The sequence below is a fragment of the Argentina silus genome, assembly GCF_951799395.1.
Source record: "Argentina silus genome assembly, chromosome: 21".
Taxonomy (NCBI): domain Eukaryota; kingdom Metazoa; phylum Chordata; class Actinopteri; order Argentiniformes; family Argentinidae; genus Argentina; species Argentina silus.
This window is the reverse complement of record NC_139675.1, coordinates 1448821-1462138: the sequence shown is the minus strand read 5'-3', so window position 1 is coordinate 1462138 and position 13318 is coordinate 1448821. Positions and strand designations below refer to the sequence as shown.

The following is a 13318-nucleotide window of genomic DNA, read 5'->3' as shown; positions in this document are numbered from 1 at the left end:
ATAGGTTGGTTGACTGGATGGATGAATGGATAGATGAAAGAGAGGATGGATAGATGAAAGAGAGGATGGATAGATGAGAGAGAGGATGGATAGATGAGAGAGGATGGATAGATGAAAGAGAGGATGGATAGATGAGAGAGGATGGATAGATGAGAGAGGATGGATAGATGAAAGAGAGGATGGATAGATGAGAGAGAGGATGGATAGATGAGAGAGGATGGATAGATGAAAGAGAGGATGGATAGATGAAAGAGAGGATGGATAGATGAGAGAGGATGGATAGATGAAAGAGAGGATGGATAGATGAAAGAGAGGATGGATAGATGAGAGAGAGGATGGATAGATGAGAGAGAGGATGGATAGATGAGAGAGGATGGATAGATGAAAGAGAGGATGGATAGATGAAAGAGAGGATGGATAGATGAGAGAGAGGATGGATAGATGAGAGAGAGGATGGATAGATGAAAGAGAGGATGGATAGATGAGAGAGGATGGATAGATGAGAGAGGATGGATAGATGAAAGAGAGGATGGATAGATGAAAGAGAGGATGGATAGATGAGAGAGAGGATGGATAGATGAGAGAGAGGATGGATAGATGAAAGAGAGGATGGATAGATGAAAGAGAGGATGAATAGATGAAAGAGAGGATGGATAGATGAGAGAGGAGGTATAGAAAGATCAAAACAATTACGAGGTTAGTCCGCATGGGTTATACTGAGTGAAGCAGTCGTGACTGGTGAAAGGATGATGGGTAGGTAGTTGAAACGTTTGATAGATATATGGTTGGAATGATGGATAGGATGTTAGAAGGTCATAGATAGGATGTTAGATAGATAGATAGATGGATAGATAGATAGATAGATAGATAGATAGATAGATAGATGGATAGATAGATAGATACAGTAGGTAGATAGATAGATAGATAGATACATGGATAGATAGATAGATAGACGGATAGATAGATAAATAGATAGATAGACGGATAGATGATAGATGATAGATAGATAGACGGATAGATAGATAGATAGATAGATAGATAGATAGATAGATACATGGATAGGATGAGCCAGGGATAGCTCAATGGAGTGGGTAGAGAGTTGGTTGGTTGAGAGTGGTAGAGTTGGTTGGTCAACCGGATGGAGTTAAAAAAAATATATATATATTGTACTTTTGGTGAAGCAAGCCCACCTAATAAGTGGGGAATTTGTAAGCAGTCAATTAATCATTACTCTTGGTGTGCCTTGGGATTTTGGGTCTCCTTCAAGTGTGTTGGGAACCACTGATCACTGTACATACATGCATACATACATACATACATACATACATACATACATGTGTAGTCAACATTTCATCATCTATACAATCCATCACTTTCTTGGTAGGAAGGACATGAGATGGACTCCTCCCTCATTGATGACATTGCAATATTTCACTTTCAAGCCAAACAGTGATTGTATTGGTGATGAAATGTATACCACATGTAGGTTATGCATGGCTTGCATGTAGATAGCTGCAATCTGCAACTCTGCTATTTCCCCCAATTCACTTCTCTTAAGACTATTCGTTTCAGTATTGCAACAGTGTGTAAGATCGATATCAAACTAGACCGAATTACCCTTGGTCTGGAATGGGCTGAAGTGCTAACAAGCCAATCAAGTGGCTTGATGTTAATTAGGACATGATTGGCTTCAGGTGAGGGAGCCAGGATGTAGCCTTTATAAACCCCTCACAGGCTCAGGTAAGGTAACAGTTTTGAGCAACAGAAGTCTTGTCATGGATGTGGCAAGGGTATTGCTGAGCTTTGCACTGAATGTTTGGCTCCTCAAAGGTTTGTAAACTGAATTTTAGAATTAACATTTTCCATGCTGCAGTTGAGTGAAATGGGACTTGACTTGTTACTTAATCATTGACACATTTTCATGTCTATTATTTGATGAGTGTGTCTGGAATCAACTTCTGCTCATGCCAATTCCCCACAGTTTCTTGTTCCCCTGTCGGGATTTCATTCTCGATGAAAGAATTTCCTGTGGAGAGACAATTCGGAGGTAAGAAATGTCTTTATGGTCATCCTGTGTTGCTGTAGTTTAATTTTGAGTTCTTAAAGCCACCACCTGCAATTTGTGAAGCTGTTTTTGGTTGTGTATGTTTGTTATACCCATTGATGTGTGTGTATATATGGGTCAAGTGGTCTTGCCCCAGCATTCCAATCATGTATAGGACTTTTACTCACAATGCAACTGCAAACAACCGCAATGTGAACAAAAGCTCTATAGCTTCAAACAATATTAACTCCCATGTTCAACAGTCGGTCCAGGGCTGACATTTAGATTTTGTTAATGAGTTGTGGCTTTAATTGTTTACTAAATGGTCAAGAGATTTTGTGTTGCTTTTCAGGACTGCAAAATTTGATTGGTTTCAATGGTATTCAGTTAACTATCCTCATTATGTGGCCGTTAGATTGGTTGACGGCGTGTTGGTTGAGTGGCGTGTTTCAACTGTTGAGACCAATATTACAACCGACCTCCCCCTCATCTTCTAGCACTGCTCTCCAGTGACGACTCGTTGGAGAATAAGCTGAAGTTGCTTCAGTCCATGGGATCTATTGCTGAAACCCATGTCAAAGAAGGTGAACCCTGTTAACATGCTGTTTTAAATCTTGTCCCAGAGTTCTATTTTACAGAACTCATTTACACTTGTCTATTGCCATCGACCATTTTCTTGATTACTGCCGTTCTTCTCTGACTTAGACGTGTATTTGGAGACCAAAGTGAAATTCGGAGCCTCTTCACACTCCGATACTTCCTTGTCCCTCAAGGGACTGCGCCAAGACGGCTCCAGTACTCCACTGGGCCACAACCTCACAGCTGGTATCCCTCCCAGAGCCTACGGTGCCTTGGGTGCCTTGGGTGACCATGACTCCAGTACTCCACTGGGCCACAACCTGACAGCTGGAAGCCTTCCCAGAGCCTATCAAGACCACGACTCCAGTACTCCACTGGGCCACAACCTCACAGCTGGAAGCCTTCCCAGAGCCTATCAAGACCACGACTCCAGTACTCCACTGGGCCACAACCTCACAGCTGGAAGCCTTCCCAGAGCCTATCAAGACCACGACTCCAGTACTCCACTGGGCCACAACCTCACAGCTGGAAGCCTTCCCAGAGCCTATCAAGACCACGACTCCAGTACTCCACTGGGCCACAACCTCACAGCTGGAAGCCTTCCCAGAGCCTATCAAGACCACGACTCCAGTACTCCACTGGGCCACAACCTCACAGCTGGAAGCCTTCCCAGAGCCTATCAAGACCACGACTCCAGTACTCCACTGGGCCACAACCTCACAGCTGGAAGCCTTCCCAGAGCCTATCAAGACCACGACTCCAGTACTCCACTGGGCCACAACCTCACAGCTGGAAGCCTTCCCAGAGCCTATCAAGACCACGACTCCAGTACTCCACTGGGCCACAACCTGACAGCTGGAAGCCTTCCCAGAGCCTATCATGACTCCAGTACTCCACTGGGCCACAACCTCACAGCTGGAAGCCTTCCCAGAGCCTATCAAGACCACGACTCCAGTACTCCACTGGGCCACAACCTCACAGCTGGAAGCCTTCCCAGAGCCTATCAAGACCACGACTCCAGTACTCCACTGGGCCGCAACCTCACAGCTGGAAGCCTTCCCAGAGCCTATCAAGACCACGACTCCAGTACTCCACTGGGCCACAACCTCACAGCTGGAAGCCTTCCCAGAGCCTATCAAGACCACGACTCCAGTACTCCACTGGGCCACAACCTCACAGCTGGAAGCCTTCCCAGAGCCTATCAAGACCACGACTCCAGTACTCCACTGGGCCACAACCTCACAGCTGGAAGCCTTCCCAGAGCCTATCAAGACCACGACTCCAGTACTCCACTGGGCCACAACCTGACAGCTGGAAGCCTTCCCAGAGCCTATCAAGACCACGACTCCAGTACTCCACTGGGCCACAACCTCACAGCTGGAAGCCTTCCCAGAGCCTATCAAGACCACGACTCCAGTACTCCACTGGGCCACAACCTCACAGCTGGAAGCCTTCCCAGAGCCTATCAAGACCACGACTCCAGTACTCCACTGGGCCACAACCTCACAGCTGGAAGCCTTCCCAGAGCCTATCAAGACCACGACTCCAGTACTCCACTGGGCCACAACCTCACAGCTGGAAGCCTTCCCAGAGCCTATCAAGACCACGACTCCAGTACTCCACTGGGCCACAACCTCACAGCTGGAAGCCTTCCCAGAGCCTATCAAGACCACGACTCCAGTACTCCACTGGGCCACAACCTCACAGCTGGAAGCCTTCCCAGAGCCTATCAAGACCACGACTCCAGTACTCCACTGGGCCACAACCTCACAGCTGGAAGCCTTCCCAGAGCCTATCAAGACCACGACTCCAGTACTCCACTGGGCCACAACCTCACAGCTGGAAGCCTTCCCAGAGCCTATCAAGACCACGACTCCAGTACTCCACTGGGCCACAACCTCACAGCTGGAAGCCTTCCCAGAGCCTATCAAGACCACGACTCCAGTACTCCACTGGGCCACAACCTCACAGCTGGAAGCCTTCCCAGAGCCTATCAAGACCACGACTCCAGTACTCCACTGGGCCACAACCTCACAGCTGGTATCCCTCCCAGAGCTCCCGGTAATTAATAATAATAAGATTTCAAATGGACATTTTACAGAATTAATTTGAATTTGTCTTGGTTACTGACCACTGATATCTTTCTTTTTAGATTTGGGTGTTGCCAATTGGAATTGAGATCTCAAGTGTATCTGGTGTTTCACTGAGTGAATAAAATGTTTTTATTGAACTTGAGCTTTTGGATTTGTGCTTCCATCAGGCAATTTACCTTAGGAACTGTGGTGATGTGTTATCAGTGTCTGAACTTTATTCTTAAAGGCATAGTTCACTCAATTTAAAATTGATATTAAATACTTCCTTACCTTGGAAGTAGTCTAGGCCGATCATGGTTGCTTTTTAAATAGCCAGCAACTTTAGCCACAGAGTGGTAGGAGAACCAGTTCTTGTGGCCACTCTGGCTTGGTTGGAAGATTTGAGGTGATTTGGCCTCATATAAGCAACACGTTTTTATTCCACTTGCAAGTGGAGGGACACTCTAAACAGATCAGTGAAGTCTCTGAGGCTCAGCGACTTTCCTCCTAAAAGAACAAAGGTGAAGGAGGGATGTTGGGGTTTGGAACATATTGTCAATAACAGGTGCCACAAGGACTGTTTCCCACAATCTACTTCCGACCTTCAAACCCTGTGTTGTCCAGCAACAATACTTAGTAAATATCCACAACCTGCCTTACCATAAGGGGAGGCCTAGTGCATTGTTATAATCAATACAGCAGTGTTCTGTCAAACACTTCGATGAATAATATTTCTTTTTCCCTTATCACCATTGTTTTGTTGGCAGTGGCTAAAGTTGGCTGAATTGAGTAGTGGCTAGTGAAACAACGGGTCACAGATCCACTGTCTTCAACACAGAAACTCACCCTAAGGGAGATGGTGGAGTGCGCGGAGATGAGGATGGATTGCACTCAAGCTCAAGTTTGGAGCTTTGGATAGTTGCGAAACCAGATAGCCCAGAGATGATGGGGTTATTGGGGTACTTTTACGTTTTGCCACTACCTGCTTGTGTGAGCTTGCGTTCTCCACACTCGCTCATGTGGAAAACAACAGGGAGCTCGACTTTCGGTGGAGCAGGATCGGGTGGAGCAGGATCGGGTGGAGCAGGATCGGGTGGGCCCTCTTCAATACCTCAAAAGAATCTGCTGCGTCACCAGGTCAGTTGTCCCACAAACCCGTTAAGTTAATCTTTTCAATGCAGGCTTTGTGGCGCAAATTTCGATTTACAATTGATTTAAAAATTGTGTGAAAAGCTAATGGCTAATTGCTTTTATTTTGAAATCTGCCTTTGACGATATTTTCATAATTAATGACATTGTTTTAGTGTTCTCAGTCCTTGCCTCCCTCTGTCTCTGTTCAGGGTGGAGATGGTGAAGCAGCTGCGGTGGATGGATGTTTTAGCGTTCCTCCGTCTCCGCAGGTTGCGTCTGGGTAACGCCCCTTGGGCCGTGTTCCATCTGAACCATGTCCATTATTTTCCAATATTGGCACCTCGTCGTTGATTAGACCTTACAATTATCATTATTGTGTTTTGCACTGAGCATGTTTTTATTTTTTTATTTGAGCAATTGCTTTATTTATATTAATTGCAAGTTCTGTGTCTGCACTGTATTAAAATAAATCTGTTTTGATATTTAATTGTCTGCCTGCCTGATTTGCAATAGGCCTACAGCAGGCATATGCCTTTTGCCTCCTTTTCCTGATTTAAAGTCTCACTTGGTCAGACTCTTTTTAAATGGAGAATCTGACGGCACACACAATGTAGTCTGGGAATGACAAGCGGTTGCATCTGGTGAATCTGGGCAACTGTCAATACCAGAAATTTGTAGCTGTATTACTCATGCGTCTCTCCCCCTCCCTCCCTCCCCCTCCCTCTCTTTCTCCAGATCACAGACTTCACCCGTCCCCAGTGCCAGGTGGTCAGTGTAACGGCTGACTGCATGTGGGGGTGAAGGGGAGAGAAGCGGGGTGCAACCACAGAACCTTCTGTCTCCTTCCGTCTCCCTGGAGTGGAGCTTGCTTCCTCCCCCTCAGGGATGTGCAGCTTTGTATTGGTACATGCATGGGCGAGGAGGAGCGGAAATGTTTCCTGTAGGCTGGATCATGTTGTTGATGCTGATTGTATTGTATGTTTTACATCGTTTCTTCTTCACAGTGGACGGGTCTTTGAGAAACCTGACTGCTTACATCACTGCTCTCCTCCCTCCCTCCCTCTCTCTCCCTCCCTCCCTCCAGGTGACTATTCTGCAGGCTGTGAGGAGTCCAGGAAAGGCAGATCGTTTCTTCTTCACAGTGGACGGGTCTTTGAGAAACCTGACTGCTTACATCACTGGAACCTCTCCCTCTTTCACACTCACCAGTCCTTCAGGTAACACCCCCCCTGAGTGAGGCATGGGACTGTATACCTGGGCAAGTAGAGCTAGGTGTGTGTGTGTGTGAAAGCTAGAAGTGCAAATGTGTCCGGTAGGCTGGATCCTGTTGTGGTGTTGTATTGACAGCTGCTCGCTATACAATACAAAATAAAATGGTGCTGTCTTTTTTTTATTTTATTGTTCAAGTTGAATGCATCATCACAACATGTTATTTTGTCTTGTGCGTTTCCTGTTTAATTATTTTGGCAAAATGTACGCTACCTGTTTGCTCTCTGCAATGAATAAAACTAGCTTCCCATTCACACAATGTGAATCATGTTATTTATGTATGCAATGTCCTTAATGTCGGTGTTGGAAGAAAAGTTTGTGTTCACAGTTCCCCTGAGTCGACAGAAGTGTGAGTACATTTTGCACACAATCACAAAGGAACAAACATATCAACTTTTAATGGTGACAGTTTTCTCAAACTGAGGTGAGATGAAAGAAGTAAAAACTGTATTTTTCACACATTACGGCGTAGTTGAAGAAGCTGGTATTACAGTATTACTGAACACATGAGGAGAAGGAAGCACAGACTAAACATATAGGACTGATCTTAACTTAACATCATGGAATCAGCTGCTCTTCTCTATGCTGCATCACTTTGGGGAAGCTCAAATCACCTGATCACTGAAACCCGGCAGGCATTTAAGGCCTGGTCCAGAGCTTAAAGACAGGGATGGGAAAGAGTAATGTTGATAAAACTCTCTTATATCTGTCCAATGCTTTCACATCTTCAAGTGGCAAGATGGCCGAGGGACGAGGGGTTGCTTTTAAACAGGCTTGTGCTAGCGGGTTAGAGAAAAATACAAAAATATACACTTTCAGATTTACAACATTCAGGCGGACTGAATAGGCTGAGCCTACAATAAACTTAAAAGCAACTTCCTAAAATCTCAAAAAACATTATTCTACCAATCAAGAAGGAAAACATAATTGAATCATATATAAAAACAGGAAGCATATAATAAATATCCTGTTCATTCAACATCACTGTTGTGCATGACAATGAAATTATGATTTGAAATGACATGAAATAACAATTTAGTCAACTTTGAGTCGTACATTTTATAAATTATAAATGTATTGCATCTAATTATGTTGATAAACGTTCATACAAAACCCATTCAACTGTCTCAATGAACACACACTCAACATTTCAATCATTTCAACATCAAAGATCAAAAGCTCCACAACATTCCTTAGGCTTGAGGGTAACAACGTATTCACAGCTGTGACCTGAATACATAAAAGAACAATTTCATCACAATCATTCTGAGAATTGATTTGAGATCCCCAAGTTACACACAACAAGGCTGGCTTTCAAACCGAGAGCTCAATATTTCCTTCCAAGTAGTGGACAGTATATGTGTGCCTCAGGCCAGAAAGTACTGCACTGCACCACATAGGAAGCCGGGCGTCATTTGAGATGCACCCCCTTATCTCACTTTGTGCACATTTTTCAAATGCTTCTTCAGATGACCCGACTGTGTGAAGTGTTTGGTGCACTGAGGGCAGGAGTGAGGTTTCTCCCCCGTGTGGATGAGTTTGTGCCTCTTCAGGTTGTTATAGTCCAGGAAGCCCTTCCCACAATGGGGACACCAGTGCCTCTTCTCCCCATTGTGCCAGCGCATGTGAATATTCAACTCCACCGGCCTCTTGAAACTCTTCACGCACAGGGAGCACTGGAACGGTTTCTCCCCGGTGTGCATCCTGTAGTGGGTCTCCAGGTCCCTCTTGGTGACAAACCTCTTGCTGCAGATCATGCAGGAGAAGGGCCTGATCCCGCTGTGCACCACCTGCAGGTGCTTGGTGAGGCCGAAGCGGTATACAAAGCTCTTGCCGCACTGGGTGCACTCGTGGCCCCTCTCTGTGCGGTGCACCCGGGCGTGCCGGTTGAGGCCCTTGTGGTCGGGGAAGGTCCTGGCACAGGCGGTGCAGGCGAAGGGTCTCTCCCCTGTGTGGAGGCTGACGTGGCTCTCCAGGGCCGTGGCGCTGCTGAGGATGCGTCCGCACTGGGCGCACTGGTTCTTCAGGAGACGTCTGCGTGATGTGAACGGAGGCGTGCTCGTCTGGAACGGGCTCTGGGGGGACATTTTGAAAGCCGTCGCAGAGCGAGGAGTGGCGGTGTGAGGGGTGGGCGTCGTCCGAGGGGTCTCTCCCCTGTGTGGAGGCAGACGTGGCGATCCAGGGCCTTGGTGCTGTTGAGGATCCGTCCGCATTGCGCGCACCGGGTCTTCGGGAGGGCTGGTCGTGCGAAGAGTGGCTTTGCGAGGGCTGGCCGTGGAAGGGCTGGCCGAGTGAGGTCTGGTCATGCGAGGGGAGGGGCTGCGAGGGCTGGCCGTGCGAGGGGTAGTTGTGCGAAGGGTCGTTGTGCGAGGGGTCATCGTGCGAAGGGTCGCCGTGCGAAGGCTGGTCCTGCGGGGAGTGGCCATGCGGGGAGTGCCCCTGCGCTGAGTGGACATGCGCGGAGTGGCTTTGCGAGTGCTGGCGAGGCGTCGCTGTGGGGTGGGAGAGGACACGGGCGGTGCGTGTGGCGTACCCCTCCCCCTGGTCGTTCCCCCAGTGCTCCGCTTGGGTGGGGCGGCCGCGACACTGGCCCCTTCCGGCGCTTTGCTAACGACAGGGGTATTCACAGATCGGTTTGGTCTGCCGCCATTCTGTCTGACCTTTGATTGACAGTTGACAGTCAGGACCTTAGCTACTCTGGGCTTCTTAGGACTGACAGGGGCGGGTTCTGGTTCCGTGGCCCTGGATTGTAGGCGGGGTCTCAGACGAAATCGGAGGCAGGAAAAGAACGACTCTTTGTCGTCGCCGCCGCTGCCACCCTCTTTCTTGTCGACGGAGACAGTCTCCGTGGCGACCGACCTGGTCTCGACAGTTTCCGTAAACGTGGTAGGGACGGAAGAGAGCCTCTCCGTCTGCTCAGAGTCCCCGTTTGTGGGCAACTGGCCCTGGGAACTTATCTCCCCACAGCCTGTTCCAGCCACGCACGCCGCCAGTGCTATTTGGGCAGGTGATAAAGGTTTGACTTCTAGCTGAGCCAGAAATTGATGTTTTGTCATTTGGCTCAGGGGGCCAGAGGGAAGCTCTTTGAAGGAAGACAGCTGCAGGGGGGCCAGAATAGACTTCTCTGCGTCTGCAGCTGGTGACGGCGCGACGGAAGGTTCCATGGGCTCCGTGGGCTGTGACCTCTGCGGGGTTACGGTCGTTTCCGTCGTCACGTGTGCCGACGGCGGTCGTGGGGCCGAATGGGCTAGCATCAGCATCGCCATGGTCACTTCGGACCGCTCTGAAAGGGTTGGCGATACCGCCAGCGACGCGGAGGCTGCACGTTGGCGTACAGGGGAAGACTCTGTTGGAAGCGTGGCTGGTAGTTGAGGGGCTGCAGCGGATGGCTGTATAGGTGACGACGCTGCAGGTTGAGGTAACGGAGGCATGGGTGGTTGTGTGTCCGGAACCTGTGCCGGTAAAGACTGAGCTGGGGCTGCTGACTGTGCTGCAGGTGCTGATGACTGTTCCCCTGCTCCAGGAGCCTCGTCTGGGACTGCACTGGCCTTGGTGGCACCTCTGGTCCTGGCTGGACTGAGGGTGTGGGGGGGCACCTGGGGGCCTGGATCCTTCTGGAAGGCAGCCATTGCTGCTGCTAAGGCGGGCTGGGTGGCATGAGGCCTTCCCTGGGTGCCACGGTTGACGAGGGCCCTTACAGCTCCTGGAAGTAGAGCTGAGGAGGGATGGTATAAGGAATGGTGGAGAGAGAAAGAGAGGGGAGGGGGGGGGGGGGGGGGGGTGAGACACAGAAAGAGAGGTCGATTAGGTGGATAGTAGAAACAACGGTGGGAAGACAAGAGGAAGAAAGGACAAGAACACCACACGTTATCGCACAACTTCTTCTGCCGTAGATTGAAGACCTACATCTCTTCAGGCTGCATCTTAACTGTCCCTCCTAAAGACCTCTTCATCCCCACTACCCCTCTCTCCTGTAAAAAAATTCTTCCTTCTTCTAGCATGACTGCCAATAGCCCCTGGTCCTAGCATAGATTACTTTTTCTTATGATGACTGATGGATAGATGATTCACTGACTTAAACAAATGTATTTGTTGTAAGTCGCTTTGGATAAAGTCGTCTGCTAAATGCCATGAATGTAAATTTGATTCTCACCCCAGAACCTGGAAACTATCAAACTTATGTTACTCGTAAAGTCAAACTGTAAAGTGTACTGAGATGTCCTCAGAGCAGGAAGTATGTCTTCCTTCCCCTACCTGGGATATCCCTGAGCGGCTGTCTCCTCACCAGAGCCGGCTCGCCCCCCTCCTGCTTCAGTAGGATGTAACCAGGAGCACAGTCCTCACAGTCAGGCTCCTGGGAGAGAAACACAGGGACACACAACTTCAGTACAGACCAGTGGACGCCTCCTTAAACAGGCAGACATCTTTAACTCACCAACTGCCAAAGCATTCCGGAACACTCACCACCCAGAGTGCCGAGTGTTCTGTGTGGTGTTTACCTAGCAACAGTACTTTGATTGGCTACAAAATGAAGCATCATCATTTATGCCGTTTTGGTGAATAAAGTCACCCTTGGCGCTCTAGAATGGTGACAGTTTGGGCGACTTTATTCACACTCACACTGAATTAGTTAACAACACAACAATGTTAGGCAGCAGGGCGTATGAAAGGTCAGCGGCTGAAAGGACACGATTATAGACAACTCGACACAGTGAGTGAAATAAGACCATCGTTGGGTGTGAAGAGACTGTAACACAGTTGGCGACGACCCCCAGAGTGAAAGTTTAAAGACTGCTTGTTTCTGAGAGGAGAGACCGTAGCAGGCGCCTGGCGACCCCAGCTGACCTCCTGTTTGATGAGTATGAAGGCCATCTGAGGGTTGCCGTCCTCGAAGGTAACAGACTGGAGCTCTGTCACCATGTCCTCCTCATGCTCCGCACCCCAGGTGGAGGGGCTGCCGTACTGGTAGGAGCCGAAGCAGCCGTCCGCCATGGCAGCTCTCACTGCTGGAAGAGCTGCAGGGCACACAGGATGCCACAGTTCAGTGCCTGCATGTTTTAGTAAACATTAACTGGAAATGTGTTGTTTTTTAGAACAGCGATTGGTATCAAACACTGTGGTTTTGCATGCCGAGCTGTTGATCCTGTCCACATCCGGTTTTACAGCATTTCACAAACTGAACGATATAAGTTGGGTAATCTTAGTCAGCATGATATCATCATAACTAGCAACGTGTGCACTTTTCAAAAGATTGTGTAACTGTTCATTACCATTTCGTTTCCAAACTGCTGTTTTTCAAATTTATGATTTGACACGTCTTTGTTTACTCACCACACTGGATGCCAATGTCACGTTGTTCAATGCGTGATCCCGTTGGACTCGGACCGGGCTCCTCGCTTTGGCTCTCACTCGAATTAATCGATTTCTTCTCGTTTTCGAGAGACAGGAGCTTCGTTTTGAGGTCATCATTCTCCTCCTTGATTCGGGATATTTCAGCACCCAGTTCCTCAATAGTAGTTTCGAAAAGTTTCGTCGTCTCTGCGACTGCTGTCTTCAGCACACTCTCCATGACGGAGGCGAACTGGGTTTGGAAGCAATCCGTAGACATGGTGACCGAGCCCGTCTGTGAATCTACCAATGGTATTATAGTGATTGTTATTTTACCGATTTGGGCCTACAGATGATCAGCGACATGGCTCCTTCCTCATGTATCTTACAGTAGGCGACTCGCTTGCTCTCAGTTTTTGTGTGACGCAGGACTGTGGGCGGGAATGGACTACACTTCCTGTGTTAGAAACACTGTAAAAGTCGGAGTCGCATTTGTATTCTGACGATTAGATACGAGCAAAGAGTGCCCCGTAGAAACACAATGAACGGCAGTGAACGTGAGAGAATGCCAGGGCCAAAGAATATCTCATAACGCTTTGTTCGTGCAACGTATTTTGATGACAGCATGGAACGTCCCAACGTAGATTGTCCGACTATCGCTTCCGTAGCTATGTTTCCGGAAGTCTGATTGTTTTCTTGGATGGATGATTTCTGTTGACGAGCTAGTCGTCGCCAGCTGAATCACAACGTATTTGCTGCAGCTAGCTGGTTCTAGTATTTGTCCATTTTGTAGCGAGTCTGGTGTGTCGTTTCTGATAAAGTGTCATTTCGCGATTTGCTAAGATATGTTATTTTCGAGCGGCGTTTGCTAATTAACTTAAGACGACGGCAAGAA

The 13318-nt window shown here is 48.2% G+C and overlaps 1 protein-coding gene across 1 annotated transcript; it reads right to left on the bottom strand.

Annotated features, from left to right (window-relative positions):
- Positions 1–7468: 7468 nt before the first annotated feature.
- On the bottom strand, positions 7469–12703 carry LOC310821274 (uncharacterized protein; the record flags this gene model as incomplete). Its single annotated transcript, XM_083693248.1, has 4 exons — positions 7469–10810; positions 11350–11449; positions 11941–12110; positions 12427–12703. 4 exons carry the CDS (start codon positions 12701–12703, stop codon positions 8526–8528), a joined length of 2832 nt encoding a protein of 943 aa, XP_083549374.1. The 3' UTR covers positions 7469–8525.
- Positions 12704–13318: the final 615 nt, after the last annotated feature.